The sequence below is a fragment of the Osmerus eperlanus genome, chromosome 12, assembly GCF_963692335.1.
Source record: "Osmerus eperlanus chromosome 12, fOsmEpe2.1, whole genome shotgun sequence".
Taxonomy (NCBI): domain Eukaryota; kingdom Metazoa; phylum Chordata; class Actinopteri; order Osmeriformes; family Osmeridae; genus Osmerus; species Osmerus eperlanus.
Window position 1 is genome coordinate 12223137 of NC_085029.1, and position 24426 is coordinate 12247562.

Consider the following 24426-nt stretch of genomic DNA (forward strand, 5'->3'; position numbering starts at 1 on the left):
TCCCTCTGCTGGATATCGCAGACAACCGCTTCCTGACGTGCGTGGAGGGGGAGGACGGCCACTTGGTGTTCCGACACGCGCAGGACGTGATCTTGGAGGTGATCTACACAGAGCCTGTGGATCTGGCACTGGGCACAGTGGCGGAGATCAGTGGGCATCAGCTGAGGAGTTCATCTACGGTCAATGCTAAGAAGGACCCCAGCTGCAAGACCTGTAATATCAGTGTGGGCCGCTAAATGGCTTGCTGGCTGATGGCTAGCTGGCTAACTAGCTGGCTAACCAGCTGGCTAGCTAACCGGCTAAACTGCCATCTAGCTAACAGTTTGGCAGGCTAATGACTAGCTAGCTTACTGGCTAATCACTGACTGATTAAAAGTCCTACTGGTTTATTAACTGACTGGCTAAAGGCTAAAGCTATCCCTTAACTGCACCCCACCTCCCCCTTTTATGCCACCCCTGCCTAAATCCTTTTCCTCCCTCTCTTCATCCCTCTCTTCCCCCTGCTTCTCTTAAGCCAAACACACACAGACTGTTGGACTGTTGAATTGTTCCATGCGGCCTCTGTCTAACTCCCTCCTCTGTGATGGCATGTATTCACAGCTTCAGACCAAACAGCCTTTACTTTGTACAGCTCTCTGTTCCCTCCATAAATACATCAGGAGACTTATTTCCTGCTCCTGTTTTTGAATTCTGAAGGGGGGGTGGGAACAGCTGGCGGAGGATGGGTTGTAAGGGTGAGGCTGTGGAGGGATGAATGCAAACAGAATGCATTATGCGTGCATTCCCTATGCGTGGTCCCTAGCCAATCTACCAGTAACACATTGCTTCTTTCACCACCTAACTGGCTGTGACGCTTCTAACTGACGTTTGGCCCCACTAGAGATGCAATGTTAATGATTTGCCAAAGGTAACAAAAGGACTGATTCCAAGCTGCTATTGTAAGGTATCATGAATCTCATTCATGTTAACTTATGGTCTAACATGATGACCAGGCAATTTGAAAGAGCATGATTTGGTTCCAGCTGCAGCATGTTTTTGATATCAAACTATTTGATGTCAGCACACTCATCTTGTTGTCTAAAGCATTCAATGTTATTTATTCTCGTATTAACAAAACAAAACAAAACATCATACTGTGTTGAGCAGAATAAATGTGATACAAAATTTAGATTAGAAAAATATTTATTTTTACTGTTGTATAGAAAATGAGGGGGTGAACCGTAGAGGTACACAATACAAGGACTTTGATCACTGCAAGGAAATAGTGAACATCCATAAACAGTAATGTGATAATCTCAAGCAAAACAAGGAAGTGCAAGGATGAACAGAACGTGCATTCAGCAGCCGGATGTGTCTGTGAGGGTGTGACTGTCTCATAGTACAAACATAGTATCTTACATGTAACCACAACTGATTGTAGCATACAGTAACCATATAACAGCTGACATTAGCATGCAGACTCAGAAAGAGAACAACAGACAGCCAGATTGATTCAAACAGTGAATGGCAGTAGAGATCTGATCATGGGAAAGGGGTGGACTTGCACAAATAGGGAGGGAATCCCTGAAGCCTTTTTGAAATGAGCGCTTAACTCATCCCAACCCCAGTAATGAATTTGAGCCATTCACATTTACTGTAGGAACATCTAAGACATTGTCACACATATAAATTTGACCGTACATCAGTAACGTGTTCTTTTCAAGAACTGCGAACTTCATAAAAAGCTAGAAAATGAACTGGGTAGGTTATATTTTTTGTTGTTGTCCCATTTTGTGTTGAAAGTTAAACACTAAATCTATATAACATTTCATTCAACCCCTTTTGCCCCCCTTTTTATGCATAATGTTCATCCATTGTGGGTTTTGTATCTGTTGATTTCTGTGTGAGGAAGATTATTATTGTGTTTGTTGCATAATTAATGTAAGTCAAACAAGCAGTTCCGAAGGGTTGATGATATGCAATCGTATCTGTGCAGTCCATGTAGGGAATCTATACCCTGTAACCCCTTAGCACTCTCTCTGGCCATTCACATTCATGCATATTGTCAGTTTAATACATATTTTGTATTTTTAGAATTGGACAACAAATTTTGCTAAATCAAAACATATTTGCATATGGGATTTGAACTTTGGCTGATGAAATCAATCCCCATTTCAATAGAAAGTGCCATAAATTACACAGAAAGGTGGATTTCAATTTCATCTCTCTTTTAACAGAAATGCCAGTAATAATACAGTGTGGAAACTCCTGGTGATTCCTGAATATATAAAGTGTCTTTCGGCTAGAACACAACATAGCACAACATAGTGCATAGCATCTTGTCACAGATAACAAGGGTGTGTTCCATTTCAGTTTCTGGGGATTGTACAGGGACACATAGGAAAGGACAACATTCTGGAATGAAACATGCCCCAAGAGTCCTTCTTTTAAACATCTATCTTAAACTCCTGAACAACTCCAGGAGTCAATTTTAAAGTGCATTACAATGTCAATATATGGCACAAACAAATCTGTTAAAAAACTAACACATTTTGGTCCACAAGTCGATCAATATGAAAAAAACAACAAACAAACAAGGCAGAGTTCCTTCCCTTTTTCTTTCTAACATATCGGACCTTATCAAATCTCAAACAAGGATTACAGACAGTTGGACAGACTACTGTACTGTCATAGATTTATGGATGAGACTACTCACCATGAAGGGAGCTATATAAGAACACACTGTAGAGAGAAAGGTAGAGCGTTGGGTAGAATCCTTCCCAATATGCACAATTGCTTACTACTTCCCCAGTAAGGTCATATGGGCCATGCACACTAGGTAGTAAGCTAGTGTAGACATTGGGGAGTGGTCCCACTCTCACTCAGACAGATTTTGTTGTGGTTTCCTGTTTGCTGAGAAGGACTTCCAGGAGGCGGAGCTTAGCCTTGAGGTTCTTGTACTCATGGTACTCCTCTGCCATGGGGGTGCGGTCCTCCTTCTGGGCAGTCCTGCAGTCAACAGAAACAAACAGCCAACTATGAAGCAATGTGAGGTGGTCCAAATGTCAAACATGGACTTGTACCCTTGTATTGCCTTAAATAGTTTTGTACATTGGTGGATATCACCAATAAGGGTGACATGTATTTTATTTGTGATACCTGATGTGTATATAGTGTTATGTGTATATGTGTTTTCTTCCGGTGTGTCATTTTTGTGTTGCGCTGTGTAGCTGTTAGCAGCCATTTTGTGTGTGCTAGATAGAAGCTCCTGTACCATTTGGCTGACTCCGCTGACTCCTTCCGGTTTGTATTAATTGTCTTTTTATTTTCTCCTCTTCATGTTGAGAAGCCAAACATGATGTAACAGTTCATTAAAACACCTTAAACCCACCGGAGAAGTGTGATTTTGTTCTCATTTCCTCTCACCTTCCTGTCTGTCTGAAGAACTCCTCCTCAAACTCCCTCAAGGCTTTACGTCGCCTTTTCTTCTCCACGCGAGTCTCTCTGAGGCAGACCACTAGCTCGGACCTGGCGCACACAGGATCAGGCACAAGAGCAGACAATGTCAGCTATTTCGAAAGTATTTCCAAGACCCTGGTTAGGAGTGTGTGTGTGTATGTTTTATACATGTAGAGGTATTAGCTCATCTTACCTGGACGCCTCATGGAGGTTGGCCATGGTGATGGCCGGAAGACGGACTGCTTTGACCTCGTCCAGCGGGGACACAAAGGCAGTGTCACTCTCCCGGTCGCTTTCCTCCTCAGTGGTCAGTGGCTGCAAACGTTGGCAAGGGGGTGTGGGGCAGTGCTGGACATTCTCTTCATCAGAATCCTCCTCCTCTTCCTGGTCAGGACAGAAGGTAAGAATAGAAGCCCATCGGTCTATTGTGTGCGTCTGCGTGTGTGTGTGTGTGTGTGTGTGTGTGTAAGAGAAAGAGAGAAAGGGGAGGGAGAGAGCAGACTTACTATGGTAGTGATGGGACTGGTACATAGCAGGTGTTTGATCATCTGGTACCTGTCATACAAAGGCTTCACCAGGATCCTCTCCTGCTTAGTGCCCTGTCAACACACACACACACAGACAGACACACACTGGTTAGGTAGAATAAAGACAGTGGTGAAGCAGTATTAGTCAGTCATATAAAACATTGTGTAGCTCTACTGTCAGCCTCACCGGCCGGCCGTGAAGGCTCTCGAAGTACAGCAAACACTTCTGCAGAGTCATCTTCTCCAGGGCCATCTGCCTCTGGGTCATTTCCTACACACAGAGAAACATCTGTAAATCTTCATGTGTTAGCAAAGGTCTTCTTAAAAACAGTTTTTTTTTGTATTCTAGGGTAAAGGAGGACATGGTGGGCCAGGGCAGGACTGTTGGCACACACCCTTTCTATTTCTCTCTCTCACTCTTCCTCTTTCTCTCTCACAAACACACACACACATACTCACACCTCACCTAACCCTCCAATCACTCCTCACTCCCCTAGTGTGAACCGTGCTGAGAGCAGGCTGTACCCACAGATGGTGTCGCGGCAGTAGCTAGCTAGCTCCCTACCCTCATGTTGTCTGGCAGGCCCAGGTCGTGGCGCTTCTCCCTCAGCCTCCTCAGCAGAGCCTCCACCGTCTCCTCCAGGGAAGGCTTGTGATGCTGGGGCTCTGACGCCCCCTGCTGGACACTGCCGTACCTGCAGATTTCTGTCTGCATATCGCTCCTGTACTCCCTCCCTTCAAACACAGACTGTTTCAGTTTCAGTTCTGCACAGGAAATGGAGAGGAAATGTGAGGAAAAAGGGGAAGAAAAAGGTTTAGTTTGTTATGTTTTGACGACCGTATCTTACGCATGTCTAAATAAATAAGCGGTCACAAAATGTAGAATGGAATGAGAACGTCCTACCTTTGAGTTGCTTGCGAGACTTGGCCAGGTCAGTCATGAGTTTAAACATCTCAGGGTTGGCACTTTTGTCATTGTGTGAAGGCTGAGGGTGATACAAGAAGACAAGATTGAAGATAATCTCCAACCACTAGAGGGGGTAGGTGAAAGTTGTGAGGTGTACGTTTATCCTGAGCAGTGGTGTGTGTAGTTTCTAGCGCTGGCCCTCCCATCACAGACTACTCTCATTAAGTTTCCTGATAACCGGATTAAGCTGGTTAGAACCTGTCTGAAACAGGAGTGGCTGTGAGGAGAGTCCCCAACAGGAAGATAAAGCACTTCCCAGAAACAGTGACTGTCACATTGGCCCTTTGTCACACCCTGTGCAGTTAAATATGAAACGGTGTACTACAGAAAGGCTGTATCCTTTGCATAGCCTAACTAAAGTGCACTCCATAGGTCACAGAGGAAGTGTAGTTCCCCATGAGGGAACATTTCAGCAAACCTTAGTTCAATAGCGTAGGATACATTTGAGGCTAACATGTACCTAACACAGTAGATTGATCGTTTAGCAAACTATAACTACAGTAAACGATATGACGTATTTTTGTGGAGCAGTACCTTATAGTTCATTTCTAGTTCAAATCGCTCCTCAAACTTGCGTATCCTCTTCTTGAGGGTCTGGATGTGCTTGGTGAGTAGAGGCACACTGGAGTCCTTGCTCTCCTCTGGCAGGTCGGCTCTGTCAAGCCCACGGGCACTGGAGAACACACACACATGTACAGTTTATATTCATGTGTGTATATAAAGAAAAGAGAGGAGGCCTTTTAGAAATATTGTTGAAAGCATCGACGCACAAGGTGCAGATGGCTACTACAGGCCAAGAAAGGAGCTCGCTACAAAACAAGCTGATGACGCACTAGCTATGTGGGTCTGGAAACTGTCTGAGAGAAATGCTGCTGTAACAGGCAACGAGTTCAGGTCTGGAAATGACTTTTCAGACTCAGCACAGAGGAAGCAGAGGTCAGTACACAGCCCTGGGAAGATTCACGCACACACACAAGAATATACTCACACAGCACATAGACACACACATGAAGCAAGCACCAGACACATGTAAACACACACATAGACACACACACACACACACACCAATGTTTCCCCTTACAGTATGAATTGCTGGGAGCTGGGGGGTGAAGGGGCAGTGTCGGGGTCAGAGTTGAAGCGCTGGCTGAGGCTGTGGCAGCGTGGGGAGGGCAGTGGGCTGTTGCCGTCGGTGATGTGGTGCAGCAGGCGGCTGGGTCCCGGGCTCTGCTGGGGGGGGTTGCTGCGGGGTGACTCCCCCTCTGACTGAGGGGGGCACAGGAAGGACATAAGGTCTGCTGGGATGGGTAAAAGGGGAGGGAGAAACATTAGTTAACATACAGTCCAAGGATGGACACACACATTACAGAATGCACAGGTACAGATTGCCATATCCCCAGATACAAAAGAGTTATATCCACAGTATGTATGACACTCTTGACTACCGTTGCCATGCCATATGCTTAGCATGACGATGGTGGAGGGGGAGACGAGGTGGAGATAAAGCACATACAGTTAGAGGACCATGACAACCCTCTCTTTGGCTCTCATCCCTTGCCACAGCATTGTCACAATCATGCTGTCCAGCTTTGAACTGGTCAGTTGTTGCATGTCTGTGTTACAGTCATCGCAGTAAACACAGCCAACTGCACAGACTTTACAATCATTCCGAAAAAACATGTCGAACTTGGTTGTAGATAGTATCTACATAAGTAAAGCTTGAAAGGTTCAACATGTGGAGATTCAGTCAGGGTAATGTGAGGTTATAGAACCATCTTCTCACACCGTATCAGCACTGAATGAGAAAAAAAAGGGCAACATCTTTCTGTCTCACTCATTATCTCTCTGTCTCTCTCTCCTCTTCTCTTTCTCTCCTCTTCTCTTTCTCTCTGTCTCTCTCTCCTCTCCTCTTCTCTTTGTCTCTCTCTCCTCTTCTCTTTCTCTCTGTCTCTCTCTCCTCTTCTCTTTCTCTCTGTCTCTCTCTCCTCTCCTCTTCTCTTTGTCTCTCTCTCCTCTCCTCTTTCTCTCTGTCTTGAATAGAAGAGGACCAGCAGCAGCCTACTCTCTCTGACTCATCCACTTCATCAACAGATGTTCCTAAGGATAACCATCCATGAGGATAACTCACAGAGACACACACACACACACATAGGTTTGGGTGATGTGGGGTAATGTGGGGTGATGTGGGGTAATGTGGGGCAATGATGGAAGCAGAAGAGGTGACCAGTCTCCTGTGATTCCAGAGAGGAATATGGAGAAAAAGTGAGACAGAAAGAGAGTGAGAAAGAGAGTAAACTACAAGGCCTCAGTTCTCAGGGGTCCCTTCATTCATACCTTCACACAGCAGAGAAGACAGACAGACAGACAGATACATAGATAAACATACAGACAGACAGATACATAGATAAACATACAGACAGACAGACAGATAGTCAGACAGATAGATAAACAGACAGACAGACAGACAGACAGACAGATAGATAGATAGATAGATGCTGTGGTGTGGTGTGTGCTTTGTGTTTGATTGGCAGTGACGATCTGGCTCCATCATTTGAGGTTATAAAAATAGCAGCCAGCTTGAAGTGGCACCCGGCAGCTTGCCATGCGCACACACACACACACGCATGCATGCACGCACACACACACACACACACACACACACACACACACACACACAAATGTGTGCATATACACACTTCATGCACACACACAATTCTTGACATAAAACAGCTATAAAATACTGGCACTGTATACACAGGGGTGACATGGTAAACTATCCAGAATCGGTTGAATACAAATATAAAAGCATCCTTTTCTTAAATCTTATCACATAAAAAAAGATGTGATGCTGTCATAAATGTCCACTGCACACACGGCAGGGGAATATGGATGTGCCAAAACGGCAGAGAAATGTTGGTTGGCGTTACGTGCAAAGTGTAACGTGCACTCTCCCAGCAGGCTGGTGAGGTTAGAATCTATAATACATCCATGTGGCATTACGAAAACATGAATCGTGACATGGACAAGGACTGCCGAGGGAGAAGACAGAATGGAGAGAGAGACGGAAAGTGAGAGAAAGAGAGAGAAAGAGGAAAAGAGAGAATGGAGAAAAGAGATGAAAAAGAGATGAAAAACAGAAAAGAAACAGAAAAGAGCCAGTTGGGAGACATCTATGCAAAGTAAGAATGAAGAATAAGGGACGGGGTTGACAGTTGAATGTGGAGGCAGAGATGAGAAAGGTGGTTGGTGGGAGGCAGCTGCTGTGTTTCTTACCTGGGGGGCCATTCTCCCGTCCTGAGTAGCTGTGGCAGAGGGCCTGGCTGTCTTGCTTACCATCCAGGGCTGGGTTAAGGGTCTGGGTCTGAGATGGTGTTAGAGCTGGGGGACTGTTGTCTGGTGAGGATCCTAATGAGGAGCAACTGTCCCCTTCCAGAGCCTGCAGCTTAAGCAGGGAGCTCTGCAGACAGAAGCAGAACATGCTGCCTTCAGCCCTGGGCACTGGTCCACCTCAGGTAGCCTCTGTCTCGGTCTCTGCTGCTTCAGCAAGTTGCCAGCACCAACCACCCAACCACCTCCAAATATTCGTCCAAATCACTGAGCCAAGGATCTGTCAGCCACAGCAACTCAACCAGCTGAGAGGGCTCCAAATTGGTCTGTTTCTCCAGCGATTCTCCAGGTCCTGTTCGACAGCGACCAGCGCAGACATGGGTAGACGAAGACTGCCCTGATTCACGGTGCCTCTGGCTTTCAGACGATGCTCTCGGTCGCTCCATCCATTTCTCTAGCGTTCACCGTCGCTGCTGTGCTCGTGTCTGATGCTGCTGATGCTGCACAAGCTCCTTTATCTCTCCCCCCTCTCTCCCTCCCTCCCTTATTCCCTTGCTCTCGGGCATGAATAATCCATGCGACTGGTTGTGGCGGAGGAGAAAAGGGGGAGGGGGAGGAGAGGCAGCGGAGGAGGGAGCGAGGGTGGGGGGTTGCTGGCGTCACACTTTTCACATCCTCCGTACGGCTCCTCTGATAGGTGGACAGGTGGGTGTGAGGAGGGAGCCGGGGAGGTGGAGAGTGGGAGAGTGGGAGAGAACCAGGGAGGGGGAGGGAGGTGGAGGGGAGGGAGGTGGAGGGGGTGATGGTTGCGTGGGAAAGAGGGAGGGGTACATGACGGGAAGGGTGATTCTCTTAAGGATCTTCTGCTTTATGGTTGGGGGAGCTTTTCCCGCATCGGAGTGGGTGTGTTCTTTTCAACCACATCACGTCACGATGCAGTGGGTCCCCGCCCATCAAGTCCATTCATAAAACGAGCTGCTGCCAGGTGGAGAGGGAAGAGGGGAGGGGGGGGGGGTCGTGTTTCTGTATGACCTCCCTGAGTGGTGGCGCCACACAGTCGTGACTCACTCACGTAGTGTCCTGTCCTGCCTCCTGACCTGTTCTCTGTCATCCTTTAAAAGCGCTTTGATGTACTCCACCAACCAGCAACTACAAGCGCTGGTGGTGTTCTTCTCGACTTTGCACACTAGTCCATTCTGCCTCTATTTCTCTGGAGGAGAAATGAGAGCATACTTGAATGCTCATTGGCATGTTCAGTGCGTGCATCCGCGTGTTCTTGTGTGTGAGTGAGGGTATTACCAAATGTGCGGAGAGACAAGGATGGAGGGATGGAGGGAGGGGTGATGAGAAGGTTTCCTTTACTGGGTGAGTCATCTCCCTCCCTCCCACCCTCCCTCTCTCCCTCCAGTCTATATCGCTTCCTCTTCTATACCTCCTCTCCCTCTCCTCCCCTTCGATCCCTCCGGTGGTAGTGGTATTGTGTTGATCTGCACAGGTCATTGCAGGCTGCAGCAATATCCAGTATGAAGTACACATGCACACACAGGCTCACGTTATTTTATATGATTTGATAAGCAAGAACATTTTATTAACTATTCAACAGAGATGTGGTTACAGTAGGTTGCCAGTGGACCTGTAATTGTAATGTGAGTTTCTAAACTCCCATTGAGTTTCTACACAATACCCAATGGATGCGTTGAGCCTTCTCAATTTGAAACTTTCCCTCTAAGTCTCATTCCCTGAGATACACTGCAGCATAATGAATAGGCTCTAAGCTTTACAGTAATCACATTATAGCTCTTAACAAAGAACTCCTACTGGATACTTGACTGACCCACTTCTGTCTCTCTGGCACGCACAAACACACACACACTCAGTCAAGATTCAGTAGAAGTCTACAGGTCAATAACTATGTAAGATCAGTAAGCTTGTGGATGAGTGGTTCAACAATGGAGGGAAGAAGGTGGGGGGGGGGAGTGTTGTGAGCTGAGAGGAATACACATACAGATTTAGAAGGCAAAAGATTACTATTAACAAATTGAAAATAGGATGGAGATCCTACTCATTTTGAAAAATAATTGTGATGGAACAAATATCAATGATTACATTTTCAGTTTACTGGAGCGCTGTTCATTTGGAAACCATTTATTGGAGTATTTTCTCAGATGAAATATTTTTACTCTATGGGTGACCAGATCTTTAAAAGTGAGGGAACCACTGATGAAAAAGTTAGACCGCCTGGAAGTGTTCAGTCGTCTCGATGCTTGGACCCCTGCTCAATGCTGCATGCAGCTTTAATTCTTGAAATTATTTTCATAATTTTTCCCTGCAAGGATTCTTTCCATACTTCTAGCCAAGTTCTATTTTTACAGGGATCAAACAGAAATATCTAAACACACACCTGCCAGAAGAGGAAACCGGCCCCTGTCTCATGGCCGTTACTATGGAGACCAAGGCAACCATTGATTTCCGTTAGACTGGTGAGTGAGACAAGCACGGAAGAGTAAGAGGCGAAGTCCTCTCCCTCTCCCTCTTCACCTCTATCTCTTCCTCACTCTCTCTTTTTCACCTCCTCATTTCTCCTTTCCACCTACACACGCATGTCCATCCATGCAGTGTTCAAGATGATTTCATACCAGCAGAAATGCTGTAAGCATGGAAAACTTACTTTTAATACAAATAAGACTTTTAATACAAAGAATGAATCTAATCACATATATACTGCACACTAGAACTTTGTCATGTACAGTGTAATGTACAGTGTCTACCCTGTTGTCATGTAAAACATAACAACACTGCCCCCTTGTGTACAGACCTAAGCTAGGCTCTGTCCCCTTAACACCACAGGCTATAGTGGTTATATAGTGGTCGCATTAGATGTAGGAATTATTGACAGAACAACTTCACTTCCTATTCATAAACACCCTTAAACCAGGGCAGACACAGCATTTAGTGTAATAAAAGTACCATACAATGTGAATGGAAGGGTGTGTAACTCAGCAGGGTGAATGGCTGGGTGGGGTACAGTGTGGGATGAGTAGGTCTAGTGTTGAATACCAGAGGCTCTTGGGTAAAAACAAGCCTGCTGCCTGCCTCTCCCCCACAACCCCTCAGCAATGAAAGAGCCTTTTGTAAACAACCACATATACTAAGGGAGGGTTGGAATATGTTTATGTGAGAGGGACACATGCATGCAATACAAATACCAACCAAATCCCAATTCCTGACTCTATTTTGCAGATCAACATATATTTTGACTGAACTGACCGTCAAAACTTTGATAATTAATACCAGCAATAGACAATATGTGACTTCTCAGTGTCAAAATGTACTTTATTTAAAAAATGACATACAGATACAAACATTAAAAAAGACAGTATATAAATAACAAATGGCAAAAAGGTGTTTTCTCAACCGATGTAAATATTGGGTCACAAAAGAAAGGCAACAGGGATATCTGTAGTATAATGGTGGGTGACATTGCAAACCATTATCATTAAAAAAAACTACTCATTTTTCAAGTTACACATTGTTGACAGGGTTGTAGGGATCATGTCAGGAAAAAATAAGAATCATAATCAACGTGCTTGTTTCTGAACAGTCCCCTACGTCAAACTGCTCATCTGATGCAGCGAACCATTTCAGTCACATATTTCATATTTAATATTAATCAACAACAGGCTACTGCCTGAGCCATATTTATTGCTTTACAGTTCAAAATATAGTCAGCCTGATCCGATTGACAGAGCATATTAGCGTCTCACAAAAATAAATACATTTCTTGAGAATTCTTCAAATCCTTTGAGTGAGCACATTTTACCTTAAGGGAGGGAAATGATATCCCACAATAGGAGAGTTAGCAGTGGTAGATTTAGAATCAAGCACTTTGGTATGAGAGTGTGTGGTCAGACAAATAAATTACAGTGGTCCTAACTAGGTAGTCAGAAGGACTCCATGTTCCTCTAGGATAAAGTGCACACCCATCTTGTTCTCATACCTCACATCAAATGCATCTACCCTGAGTCAAATAAACCCAGATAATCCAGACGACACAGTATTTGAGGTGCATTGGATTTAGTCTTCAGTCTGTACTTTTGGGACCGTTCCACTGGTTTCCATGCACTGGTTGAACTAAATAAAGTGAAAGTATGTGAACCAGGTCTAGACCTCAATGGTCACCAAATAGAACATGCAGTAAAGGGCAGAACTTCATCCACAAAACAAATAAAGAATCATATACAATACACAGACAGTGAAAACAGATCTGAGTTAGATAGATACTGCAGATATATGACAGGCAGTAAAACTGACTGATGATAGTCAGTCAAAAACACATTTACATATTTTCCGATAAAAATACAAAAGGTTGAGAGTATTCAAGCCTCTGCATACTGAAAACAACCTGGCCGACCCTTAGCTTATCCAATAACAACAACAACAACAGGAAGAAGCCTTGAGCATGCTGCTTTCAGATCATGTCAGTTATTTCTTGGGGACTAAACTCCTAATGTGCACACACACACCTCATCATCAACGAGTCAAAAAAGGGAACTTTTCATTAGCGGCCATTTTTGAATGACAGTTTCACTCATACTGTAAACATGGCCTGGACTAACTGTGTGGCTCTCAATGATTGGTGGTGTTGTTTACAAGGCTTGGGCAACAAAAAAACAAGGTCAGTCGATAAAACTGTACAGTCTGCCAGTCAGACCAAACTGCATATCCTCCTGAACATCCCAACATGCTGTGACTGGCATGTTGTACACAGGAGCACGGAAAAAAGTGTCTTCTTCAGCATTAAGTTGTTCAGAAAATAGTCTACTTATTACATTCAAGTTTTCACTTGAACGAGTACAAGAAGTGAATCTCAATTCATGAATCCCCCCCTAACCCACTGTGTAAAACAAAGACTATCAACTCACATAACTCACTCCCTGTATCGCCTGTGACAGAAACTGAAACTGAAAAACCTCCAATTACAATTACAATTGTATTTGAACCATTCAGCAACAATTAGACCATGTCAGCACTTTAGGCCACAGAGGCTACCATGTCACAGGTGCTGGGGTACTCTGGGTCTGGGTGAGGGGGTTCTGGGCGAAGGACCTCAGGAGGCTGGAGAAGGTCTGGTTGTGGCTGGGGGGGTTGGGGTTTGGGGTGATCCAGACAGGGCAGGGCAGACAGGAACAGACAGAGCCCCCCCAAGAGCACTCCTCCCCCACTGAGGTAGAAAGCCAGGTCATAGGACTGGGTCCAGTCATATAAGAAGCCTGAAACAAACACAAAGGAAACAAAACCTTAAATTAGTTTGTTCAGTTGAACCATCAACATGTCCAGTTGCTGTTCTTTGTCTATGTGCACTTGTTTTTAAAAGTACCCCAACTGCCATCTCCTACCTACCATCTAAGACCAAAAGAAAGCCCTCCACACCCCACACCACACCAGACAAACACACTCTACCTTCATACACAGTCCTCCTCACCTACAACAGGGGATCCCAGCATGATGCCGAAGCCCCCAAACAGCATGAGGATGCCGTGGGCCTGGGTAAAGCGCTCGATCCCCACCACCTCCGTAGTCACGTAGGGCGTCAGGGACCAGTTCCCAGAGAAGAAGCCCAGCGCGGCCGACAGCACCTGCAGCCCCGCGTAGGACCGCGTCACCGGGATGAGGAGCAGGGCGCCGGCGCTGCCTGTCAGGGTGAACGCGTACAGCAGCACGCTGTTGACGAAGGGCAGGTCGGCCATGGCGCCCAGGGCCAGCTTGCCCACGCCTGCGCAGATGGCGGTGATAGAGACGAGGGGGATGACGCTGACCGTCTCCACCAGGCCCCGGGTCTGAGCCACGTCCTCCATGAAGAGGAGGGGGGGGTAGGCCCCCAGGGAGTAGAGGAAGAGGGAGACGCAGAGCGCCATGAAGACACGGTCCTGGAGCAGCTCTGATGTGGAACATATGTATCTAGAGGAGGACAAGGTCGGTATGAATACAAAAACAGCAACAACATGAAAGAGAGAAAAATAATGGATCCATGGGTTGGATAATAGTCATTGAATACAACACATCAGTACAACACAGTGCCACACATTTAACTCTGTTACCTGCAGTAGTCCTTTTGCTTAGTCTTAATTAGCTTCACCAGGGCGGAACAACTTAGCAGGCTCTTCTCATAGGCCAGAGGGTCTTTGGTTTCTATGGTGATTAGCATGTGACAGGCCTGTGGCTGCTTCTCATTGGCAGGTTTGATAGGTTCCTCTGCCAGCAGAGCCTTATCATACAGGTGCCCCTCTGCCTGCTCCAGAGCTGCTGCCCGCTGGCGGAGGTAGTAGGCAGGCAGTACCAGGGGCCTCATGGGGCCAGCGCAGGCGATGATGTTGAGGGCCAGGGCGCCGATAATGAGCAGACATCCTTCAAGGCCAAACAGCTCGATGAGTTCGTTCTGAGCCGTGGCATAGAGGAAGCCCCCTACACTAGTGCCTGGAGAAAAGGATGAGGAAGAAAGAGAGGAGAAAAGAAAAAAAAGAAACACAAAGATTCATCTTTGTACATTCATCTTCTTCTTTATTTTTCCTACTGTCATTATTTATTGACTTAACTTATCTGATGTTAGGAAGCTTTTTGCATTATGAATACTGACAGTGGCCTGGTACAGGCAGTCTAGTTACCTGTGGTGACAATTCCTAGAGCCAGGCCTCTCTTCTTGTCAAAATACTGGCAGGTGATTGTCAGGGTAGCGGCATAGACCAGTCCACAGCCCAGACCTGTTAGACACAACCCACACACATACAACTAAATACAGTTGAATACCACACACTACCACACTCCTCATAACAATCTACTGTTATTACAAAGAATTCACACATAACAGACTGATTATCATCTTAATAATCCTTGTTCTTGCTGTTTAGTTATTGTCTTTTTCCCTGTCTTTATGACGTTTTTTCCGGTTGTATTTATTGTCCGATCAGAGTTTTCTAGAAATAGTATGTGAGTTTTATGTGTGGTGTCTCAACTTAAGAATGATACTGATTGAACGGATGACTTGTGGGTTTTGAGGGGACCTACCGACGACAAGGCCATAGGAGAAGATGAGGAAGGGGATGTTGGGCGCGAAGGCACTGAGCATCAGACCCCCAGAGACCATAACTCCACTGAAGATGGTGACAGGCCGTGCTCCGAAATTGACCACACACGCACTGCAGATAGGACCTGGAAAAGAGGAGGAGTAAGAGAGAGTGAGAAAAGGAACAGAACATGTATCCAAGCCCTGCTCACTGAAGCTATGGAGAAACAGTTAGGAATACCAGGTACTAACTAGTCTATGGATGTCTCGGATTATGTGTCCTGTCTAAATGTGATCACATCTATTTCTAGAGGCACTCAATATCTGACTGAACTGATTGTTAATTTCTGGATATAAAGTAATTATCCTTGCGTACACAATTCAATGTACACAAACAACTTGTCACTTCTACGCAGACACAAACTAACTTGCACGACCTCGGGACTGGCTACTTACTTGCTATGAGTCCCACTCCAGAGACTAGAGAGCCCACCCAGGCTGTCATAGCCTTGCTCTCCTGGAAGGCACTAAGCCATTCTGGGTAGATCACACCCACAGACTGTGGTGAGCCGTAGGCCAGGAGTTGAGCCAGGAAGCAGGCCACCACAATGGCCCAGCCCCAGCCCCCATCCAGGGGCTTTCTAATGTTGTTACTGCCCTGAGGAGAACTCATGCTGACAGACTCACACTGGAGACAGCAGTCCTGGAGGAAGGCCAGAGAAACAGAAATTAGTCAACACATATTAGCTCAAACTATGACAAAGACAAACCGAAGCCAGTGTATAAATAAAAAGAATATATAAAACGTTATAGAACAAAAAAATATTAGATTATTAGTTCCACGACTGAAACCCTGTCTAGAGCCTGGAAAAGGCATTTGATAATTAACTTCACATATCAAGCTGTTTTTAACACCAACGCTACTGACTTGTGTAGGCTACTGTAACCGGGCAGCTTGGAGCCAAGCTCACGCGCTTTGATCTACCGGGTGATGCCGAGAGCGTGCATCTCTTTTAGGAACTTCTGTTACATAGTATAAATATATTCAGAAATCCAAAACTTTCGTTGCTGTAAGAAAACTGCTCTGAATTCAGGAGAAGCCTATCCTGTGTATCCTTTGTTCAGACAAAACAGTTCTGAAAAAAATAATAAAACGCAGCTGAGACATTAAATTTTGAGCAGGTTATTATCTGATTTGTTATTACATGTTATAAGTATATCAACAATGCAGGTAATGTAGACACTAGATCACACATTTACACAATTGGCATTATTTCCTCAAAGTAGCCTATTGCAAGGATGATGAAACTTACCTTTATTTAATTGGCACCTGCAGTTGTAGAGTAGCCGTAAACTCAGCAGTATGCTGTGGAGATGGACAGCGCTACGCCGCAAAATAAAAATATCATAGCCCAACCATAATTTCTGTTATAAACCTACTGTAGCTTCTTCTATAATCCTGAAGCGGTATATGTTGATGTGGCATCCTCTGTTGCTGAATGAGACCCGTACAATATGGTTGAGCTTTTGTTGCCAAGCGCTGAAACCGGTTTGAAGCTGTTCGCTCTGGTCCTACAGAATTGCTGTACTTCAACTTCCTCTTACAGTGAGATGTCACTGCAGCTGTTTAAAACATCAAAAATGCCCAGAGATGATAATGTACATCCATCCTTCTCAAATAGGTCGTCTATAGCAAAACCGAAAACAAGCATAGGGTAATTCTACAGTCTTTATTGTTTAAATAGTCATAATCACGAAGCTTTTCAAGTGGTTACGGTAAAGAGACCGGGAACCATCTCTAATTCCACATCTTATGGCATGCATTTCGAGTAAACATTAAATAGGGTACATTACAAAATAAAATAGTGCTTTGCTGTATTGTGCACGTATCGACTATGTAATTAAATATTTTATTATGAAGCCCATCAAAGTGTCTGCACAGCACCAGTCTGAACCGGTTCTCCGCAATAACAACACTGCCAAACCGTCACACGTGCTCGGCAAAGCATTAGTCAAATGTGGGTTGAAAACTGCTGAAAATAATGGTCCTCATTGTATTTATTTAATATTATTTAATCATTCCTAAGATGATAAAATATGGCTCAAATTCTTATTTTTTATGTTCACATAGCCTACTGTTTTGGGGTAAAAAAAAAACACGCACGTGCAAAAGCAACAGGAAAACGACATCATTTTTTAAAGAAACGGTCTGGAGGAGTAGGGTGGTGCGCCACACGCACAGTGTTTTGTTGAAAAACGTTAAGCATATGATCACATATTAAGGCTTTTTTTATTTAATGTGGGGAGAAGCTAGATAATGCCAATAAAAAGCAATAGCCTACCACAGTGAGTTAAGGCTCTGAGGTGATTATAATGAGTATAAGAAGAAAACATCAACATTATTAGGCCTACATTCATATGTCAACAACAGTCTTACATGAAAGCATTTACTAAAGCCAGAACGATACACAAATAACCTACTAATCAAACAAAAACAAATTATTCTCACATCAAATTAAATATTCGCAAAAATAAAACAATGCGAAGGAGTTGATCATCTTTTTAAGAAAGCCAGATCTGACATTGAATCAAGCCAAGCTGAGCACAAAAAGCTGAGCAGTAGGTTCTAGCGCCAACACCCACTGCATCTAATGAGTAATATGGACAGAACGGTTTCAGGTTGGTACTAGTGGGATAAAATTAAGCCAACTCTGAGGAAACTAGGAAGTATGTTGAGACATGAACAACCCCTCAGACGCAACCGGAAACAGGGCAGTATGGTACCTTGTCTGGTGTTAAGTCAGCTGTTAACGAGAAGTGGACTGTGCGTAGCAGATGCTACAGTATTGTCCATGCAGATCGACCGTCTTATATTGACTGCAATTACACTAGGTCGGCGGAAAATCATGCCTGCTTTTTAACATTTTAACATGTCAAAGGACACCACTAACAACTTTGTGTGCATCCTGTTGGCATGTCCTAGTTACTAGCTCCACGTACAAACTCATGGCCTTGCAAAATGTCAGGCCAGTGTTCCTTATCATTACATTTAAGTCTTTAAATGAACGTTTTACGGAATTTATTTGTTCAAAGCTGGCAAAAACCTAATGACACGTCACTTTATAATATTCTGTCATTTGGGATTACTTGCTAAAACTGTTATTTATAGCAATAGCGTCACCCTTCTGTTAGATATTGTCAACATCTCAAAACGCAGCAGTGTGAATTTAATGTGTGGATGCATCTGCAATGCGATTATCTTTAGAAGAATTGCCAGACCCTTGTTCAAAATACACTACCTTAATAAACACTTAATCCTATATGAACTACGGTGTTTAAGACCACTTTTGGAGTGAGATACAGACTCCACAAGCATGTTGACAGTAATGTCAAAAACACACAAAACACAAACCCTTAAGAACACACTACCCAGCAGCATATCAACATTTCAACAGCGAACACACTGCACGCCTATTACGCTAAAGAAATGACTGTAAAACTGAAAATGAAATTAGGATGAGGGTCCGTAATGGCATAAGCAGAGATGACGTCAGTGCAGGTGAGTGTTGTCCTCACAGAACACTCAGCAGAATCACCAAAACCATCCCAGAAACCACAGCTTCTGTGACACTGGTCTTAGTCCGCTGCTTCTACATCAGAGCTCGTGCATTATGACTGGTGCTGGTGCAAAGCATGCTGGGATGTAGATGCCTGTGAGGATGTGGACTGGCCAGGTGAGTGATGAGCTGGTGGAGGGTGTGGGGCAGGTAGGCCTGGCTGGGTGTTGGGGGAGGGAGGGGGCGTGGGTCTCTTGAACTTGTCTGGACTGTTGCTCCTTCGTGGGGAGGGTCTCTGAAAGCAGAAGAGAGGTCAAGGGTCTGAGGATAAGTCAGGCCATCATTTTGTGTTTCAACTGTTTATCTAATAAAGGGGCGGGTTTGATAAGATGTCTGTACAGGAGTGTCATTCAGGCATTCTCTTAAACAACCAAGAAGTTTCCTTGCTCTGATTGGCTGCAGCTATCCAATTGCGTCCAGAGGCATTTTGGTCTGCGCCTGTAGATAACGCCAATTGGAAACCCAAAATAGAACTGAGAGGTTCCAGACTAATACACAATTGGTCTGGCAATACCTGTGAAACCCAGTATTTTGAATTTACCATGACACATTATGTTCAACAATAGCAGTTGCAACAGAAGATGGCTTTGCAGGTACAATAGTTCATGGAAGTGTCTTCCCCTCTGGGTTAAAATGCCCTGCCCCAAAGTCCCTATTGTATGCTGTCAACTGAGTCTACGCTGAGTCTGTGTGGTATTAAAGCCCTAAATATAGCCTGGTCCACATGGACTAGGACACCCTGTCCTAGTCATTTCCTGTACACGTACAATAGCTCTTCATGAAGAGACTTGAGTAGCAAAATGGAAGTGAAGACAGGAAGGAAGTAGGCCTTGTGTACAACCATACTTTCTTTCCCCGGTTGTCTGTGGAGGGTTTACTGTATGTGGCCTGATTGGGATGGCTTTAAAATAGACCGTGCACACACAGAAATGAGTTGTTATAAGTGTCTAGACCCAATTAGAGCCTCTTACTGACCAGAATGTTTCCAGGTTATTTTAAATGTAAACGTCATAACTTACCACAGAGCAAAGAGTACGCCCACAGGCACACACACACACACACACTTACTGGGACGGAATGTGTTCCCCCCACATGGCCGTGCAGAGCAGGTGTGTTGTAAAAGGAGGACATGGCAGCTCTGGTCAGGGTGCTAGGAGGGGTGAAGCCCACAGTGTGACTGGGGTATGACAGACCTGCTTCAGACACAGACAGGCCATCAAAGACAGAACTTGACACTACTTTGCATTTTCACAGTTTGAGAGTTTGATGACAGATACATCTAAAAGTAAGAATGATTGGATTGGCAGGCAGACAGTATTTTCATTGTTTTCCTGAAACTGCCCAGGCAGAGTAAGGTCCTCCACCCAGGCTAAGCCAGGTCCCATGGCCATTAGCTATGATCAAACAGACTCTCCAGGCCTAGGCCTAGCACACAGTCCAAACAACACTTCCCTTCCTCAGTCTCTTATGTAACTGACAACGCCTATACCTGAATTACACACACTCATATGCACACACATCCCTTCCATGTCAGAGACACAGAAAGTGCTCCATTGTTAATGATCAACCAAACCCAGGGAAGGTGAAGTGTGTTGAAGGTGAACCAGAGATAAGATAGACTTCCCAGACTATCAGGTATCCCAGGGTACACTGGGACAAAAGGCTGAGCTGGCACCCAGAGACTTGGTTAGACATAGAGAGTTGGAGTAGCTATTGTTTCTTTCCTCATTATCTCTACTGTAACCTCTCCATCCTTCCTTAAGTTCTGCCATCTCCTCTCTCAGGGTCTGAATAAGGACACAGTTCCACAGTTGTTCTCCTATCTTGTCAAACCCCACAGGCTCACATCAGTGGGAAGCTTCCTCCCATCGTCCATCATATTGTTTAAACCTGTACTCTGGGATGAAGGGCAACACATAGCTCTTCAGAAGGGAAAGATAACACCTTCAACCTGAAACAGGCTGGACAGGAAGAGCAAAAAGGTCAGTCAGACACATACATACACGCACACACGCACACCTGACACCACACATGGCTTTGCTCAAGCTCAGTCAAAAGGAAGTACTGTCCCACACTGTAAAGAATTTGAGTTAACACAAATGCAGTGCTGTCCCTCAAGAAAGAACAATAATTGTCCCATTTGAAATAATAACTGGTATTTTAAGTTAAAGAATGAGCAATTTGTGTGCAGCATGTAGGCAGGGTGGCAATGGCCTGTCGGAGCAGGCCTTTTAATGTTCAAGACCGTGTGTGTGCATGTGTGTGGAGCATGTGAATACCTGGGGAGATGGGTCTGCTGGTGCTGGGGGAGGGGGGGTAAGGGATGGGACTGGACACAGTCCGGGGGCGAAGGCCCTGAGCGGACATCTCATTGAAGTACCTGCAACAGCAACAACAGAGAACGGACATTCCTGTTTTAACACTGAAGATGGGGGGTCAAAGTGCTGTATTAGGACAAAGGACCAGTCTCACCCTGCCATAGACTAAACAGCTAGCTCTTTCCTTTCACCTCGATTCTTTCCTTCATTCATTCCTCAATAACTTCCTCTCAGTCTTCCATGTCCAGACTGGTCTATCCATCTCTCTACCTTCCCCTCTCTCCTCAGCTCCTTCTCTCGATCCGCACCTCTCATCATCCATCTCCAGGCTGGATTCACTCTCAGACAGTTGTCTGCAGAGGGCTTCCCGTCTCTCCATCTCTCTCTGCAGCTTCCTCTGAAGACGAACATTCTCCTCTCGCATGTGACGCTCCTCCTCAATGTACTGGGCCCGCTTCTCTGTGTCTGGGGTAGCAGGGGGGGAAAACACACGTTTTGTTACAAGCCTAGAGGCTTGTTGTGTATGTTGAGGTAACATTGGTTCAGAATGTCATCAGTTGCCAGCTAGACAAATGGGGCGTTTCCTGGTTTAAGAAAGAACTGTCAGCCACCCCCATCTAGTGGCCAACAAGAGTATGACAGGAACACAGGGACAATGATAAAACAATAATCCCCAAAAAACTCCAGTGAAACAGGAACAGGCTTTCAAGGAACATAGTTTGGGTTCTATAGAAGATATTTTGGATTCTACGACCATTGGTAATGTTCTATAGAACATGGGCTGGGTTCGAGGATTTACAAACTGACGTTGCAGTGCAGCGCTGCGAAGGTTCTTCTTCAGCCGTTCCACCTCGTTCTTCAGGAACCGAATGTGGCGCATCATGTTCTCTGGAGAGTCGATGTCCATGGCGATACCCTTTGGAGACGGTGGAGCGGACAGGGGTTGGTCAAGTTTCTCCTGGAGAATTCTGGGAAAACAAGATGATAGGTAAGGGGTTACTTACAGACACCTAATAGTTAACATTATTTGCTTTAACCATGCTTGAAAATATAGCAAATAACACCATACCAAGTAGACCTTAAACACACCCCTGTAAACTGACCAAAACACAACAGGATGAGAACTCGAATAAAACCACAGCAAACGTCTCCTGTGGTAAGTAACCACAGGTGGGGTGTAGTGTTACGGTTCATTGCCCTACTTTACCGAACGAACTGCGGAAACTGAGTGACCTTGCGGGCTCAGACTGGTTCCATTGTACAGTACACCACCAGTGTACTGTTGCACAAGCATCTCCTCTGACCTCTTCTCTGCCTCCAGCTTGTCCATCTTCTTCCACAGGCGGTTGACCAGCGCCTCCTGCTCCTGTTCTAGAGTGTTCTCCAGGTCTATCTTCTCCCTCCGCAGCTGCAGACAAACAGAAGCAGAGACACATGAAGAAAAACATACAGGAGGACAGATATACAATCTGAAAGAGACTGGCGATAGACAGTCAAGGAAAAAGGCAGTGGTCACCATTTCATACTATTTCTTACCCTCTGATCCAAATCAAAACACAATCACAGATGCATATTTGATACCAACTTGGTCATTACTATCTGTTGCTAAGCAATCAGTCAACAAGAAGCTTAAGGGAGAGCCAGTAGTAGGATACGTTCTGAGGGTACCTGTTGAACTATGAGCTGTATGTGATGTTGTACCTGTTCCAGGGTGAGCTGTTTGGAGATGGTGTCGTTCTCCATCTTCTTGATCTTCTTCATCAGCTTGTTGACCTGGAACTCCTGCTCCTGTTCCAGCTGCTGCTCCAGCTCAACCTTCTCATGCTGCAACTGATTTGGAGGGATAGGATGGGGTCAGGTGGACACACATACACACATACAGACAACTAAGACCATCCATGAAGTCTGAAATTACCTGCACAAGTTTCCTGGATAGTTCATTGGTGAGGAACTCCTCTTCCTTCTCATAATTGACAGCGAGTGTCTCTTTCTCCTTCTGAAGAGCTTGGATTTTCTTAAACAAGGTGTTACTGATGAACTCTTCCTCTTGCTCTGCTCGTGCTTGCTGCCAACACAAACAGAAACAATGTTTTACTAAATAACATAATCTGTAGGTAGGTGATGCCCTATCACTGGACAGCTTGGTCAGAATAGTGTAGCCATAGTATTGTAACCTGTAGGATATTCGGTAAAGGATAGGGTCCCCAAACCTGAAATAACCCCTTAGCACAGTTCATTGAGCACGAAACATACTGTTTTACGCATTGCATCAGTAGATAGAGACCCAGATTGCTAGCTAGTTTTGATGCTGATGTTGCAACAAAGGCTGGCTTAAGCGCTCAGCCAGGGGAATTCCAATTCTACGGAAGCTGTTAAGGTCTGTTGACAGTGTTGTGCATGGCATCGCACACAAGTAGATTATCGCTAGCAATGTTTTACATAGGCATGTCTTTGTCCGAGCACTAGCCATACGTTACAGATATGGGGTTTTAGTTGTTAAACTAAAGTGTACAGCCCATCACAAACAGACACCACACTGAAGAGCTGGCTAACGATACTCACAATAGTGACGCTTGCTTCTCGCAGGTCCCTGTTCTCCTCCTGTAGGGCTCTGCATTTAAGCCTGAATGTTTCAAGCTCGATTTTCAGCACTTTGTTTTCTTGTTGAAGAGAGGCAAGTCGGTTTGTTAGTTCCTCTAAACGAAAGGAAGAGATGACAATGCTTGGTTTGGTAGAGGACGAAGAGGATGTACATCGAGGGACAGATGAACTGCTGCTCGCCCCATCAGTATCACTCTCGCTTGCGCTGTCCGCCATGATTACCTGTGGGGATGCCAGGTTTAGAAATACTCCCCTATTGAGATGCTTTCAAACTTGAGGTTAGGTTGTTTTTGTATGGGCCGATCGTACTTAGTCGATCTTAAATATTTGAATGAAGGATCAGATACGTACGCGGAGTCTATTACTAACAAGCCCATGCAAGTTGCAGTTCAGATTGAGCCTAGTCATGATGTTTCTTTCAATTCTGGCAACCTTGATTACAGCAACGTGATTCATGTTTCACTACGCAGACAGCTCGATAAGGACTTGCAAAGAGCGACACCTTGTGATACTATTGGGGAATGAATGCACTCTCTCCTGGAGACATTCCATTTGTGGCAATGACTTTACCTAC

General features: G+C 45.1%; 4 protein-coding genes across 12 annotated transcripts in view; 1 reads left to right on the plus strand and 3 right to left on the minus strand.

Annotated features, from left to right (window-relative positions):
* Positions 1-3369, plus strand: part of phyhiplb (phytanoyl-CoA 2-hydroxylase interacting protein-like b) — a 16966-nt gene extending 13597 nt beyond the window's left edge. For all 3 annotated transcript variants that reach the window (XM_062474789.1, XM_062474790.1, XM_062474791.1), the window contains exon 5: positions 1-3369. This exon is cut by the window's left edge. In XM_062474789.1, coding sequence (XP_062330773.1) covers positions 1-236 — 236 coding nt within the window. In that variant the 3' untranslated portion in view covers positions 237-3369.
* Positions 1829-8775, minus strand: fam13c (family with sequence similarity 13 member C). Of its 2 annotated transcripts, none has more exons than XM_062474788.1 (10): positions 8203-8775; positions 6014-6224; positions 5467-5605; positions 4870-4951; positions 4531-4730; positions 4153-4236; positions 3945-4037; positions 3632-3822; positions 3406-3507; positions 1829-2988 (listed from the first exon to the last, which is right to left on the minus strand). In XM_062474788.1, exons 1-10 carry the CDS (start codon positions 8405-8407, stop codon positions 2862-2864), a joined length of 1434 nt encoding a protein of 477 aa, XP_062330772.1. In that variant the 5' UTR covers positions 8408-8775; the 3' UTR covers positions 1829-2861. The 2 variants fall into 2 exon arrangements, with proteins under 2 accessions (XP_062330772.1, XP_062330771.1); XM_062474787.1 differs by having other exon boundaries at positions 6014-6227.
* A 3853-nt stretch (positions 8776-12628) lies between these two features.
* slc16a9b (solute carrier family 16 member 9b) lies at positions 12629-16040 on the minus strand. The gene is made up of 6 exons (XM_062474450.1): positions 15773-16040; positions 15319-15462; positions 14919-15014; positions 14355-14730; positions 13739-14214; positions 12629-13526 (listed from the first exon to the last, which is right to left on the minus strand). Exons 1-6 carry the CDS (start codon positions 15987-15989, stop codon positions 13288-13290), a joined length of 1548 nt encoding a protein of 515 aa, XP_062330434.1. The 5' UTR covers positions 15990-16040; the 3' UTR covers positions 12629-13287.
* A 2173-nt stretch (positions 16041-18213) lies between these two features.
* On the minus strand, positions 18214-24263 carry ccdc6b (coiled-coil domain containing 6b). Of its 6 annotated transcripts, none has more exons than XM_062474452.1 (9): positions 23814-24261; positions 23167-23316; positions 22953-23081; positions 22556-22659; positions 22059-22219; positions 21560-21716; positions 21213-21313; positions 20002-20126; positions 18214-19168 (listed from the first exon to the last, which is right to left on the minus strand). In XM_062474452.1, exons 1-9 carry the CDS (start codon positions 24066-24068, stop codon positions 18986-18988), a joined length of 1365 nt encoding a protein of 454 aa, XP_062330436.1. In that variant the 5' UTR covers positions 24069-24261; the 3' UTR covers positions 18214-18985. The 6 variants fall into 6 exon arrangements, 4 of the variants coding, with proteins under 4 accessions (XP_062330436.1, XP_062330435.1, XP_062330437.1 ...); XM_062474451.1 differs by having other exon boundaries at positions 20002-20129; XR_009931800.1 differs by having other exon boundaries at positions 19027-19168; positions 21522-21716; positions 23814-24262.
* Positions 24264-24426: the final 163 nt, after the last annotated feature.

Coding starts and splice junctions, on each gene's coding strand:
- fam13c (XM_062474787.1), bottom strand. CDS start 8,407: ATGTTCTGCTTCTGTCTGCAGAGCTCCCTGCTTAAGCTGCAGGCTCTG. Junction 5,606..6,013: donor AGCTCCCAGCAATTCATACT/GTAAGGGGAAAC, acceptor TGTGTTCTCCAG/TGCCCGTGGGCTTGACAGAG. Junction 4,237..4,530: donor GCCTGCCAGACAACATGAGG/GTAGGGAGCTAG, acceptor CTCTGTGTGTAG/GAAATGACCCAGAGGCAGAT.
- slc16a9b (XM_062474450.1), bottom strand. CDS start 15,989: ATGAGTTCTCCTCAGGGCAGTAACAACATTAGAAAGCCCCTGGATGGG. Junction 15,015..15,318: donor CTCCTATGGCCTTGTCGTCG/GTAGGTCCCCTC, acceptor TGTGTCTAACAG/GTCTGGGCTGTGGACTGGTC. Junction 14,731..14,918: donor TCTAGGAATTGTCACCACAG/GTAACTAGACTG, acceptor CCTTTTCTCCAG/GCACTAGTGTAGGGGGCTTC.
- ccdc6b (XM_062474451.1), bottom strand. CDS start 24,068: ATGGCGGACAGCGCAAGCGAGAGTGATACTGATGGGGCGAGCAGCAGT. Junction 21,717..22,058: donor TCGCAGCGCTGCACTGCAAC/GTCAGTTTGTAA, acceptor CTGCTACCCCAG/ACACAGAGAAGCGGGCCCAG. Junction 21,314..21,559: donor CTGGAGATGGATGATGAGAG/GTGCGGATCGAG, acceptor TTGCTGTTGCAG/GTACTTCAATGAGATGTCCG.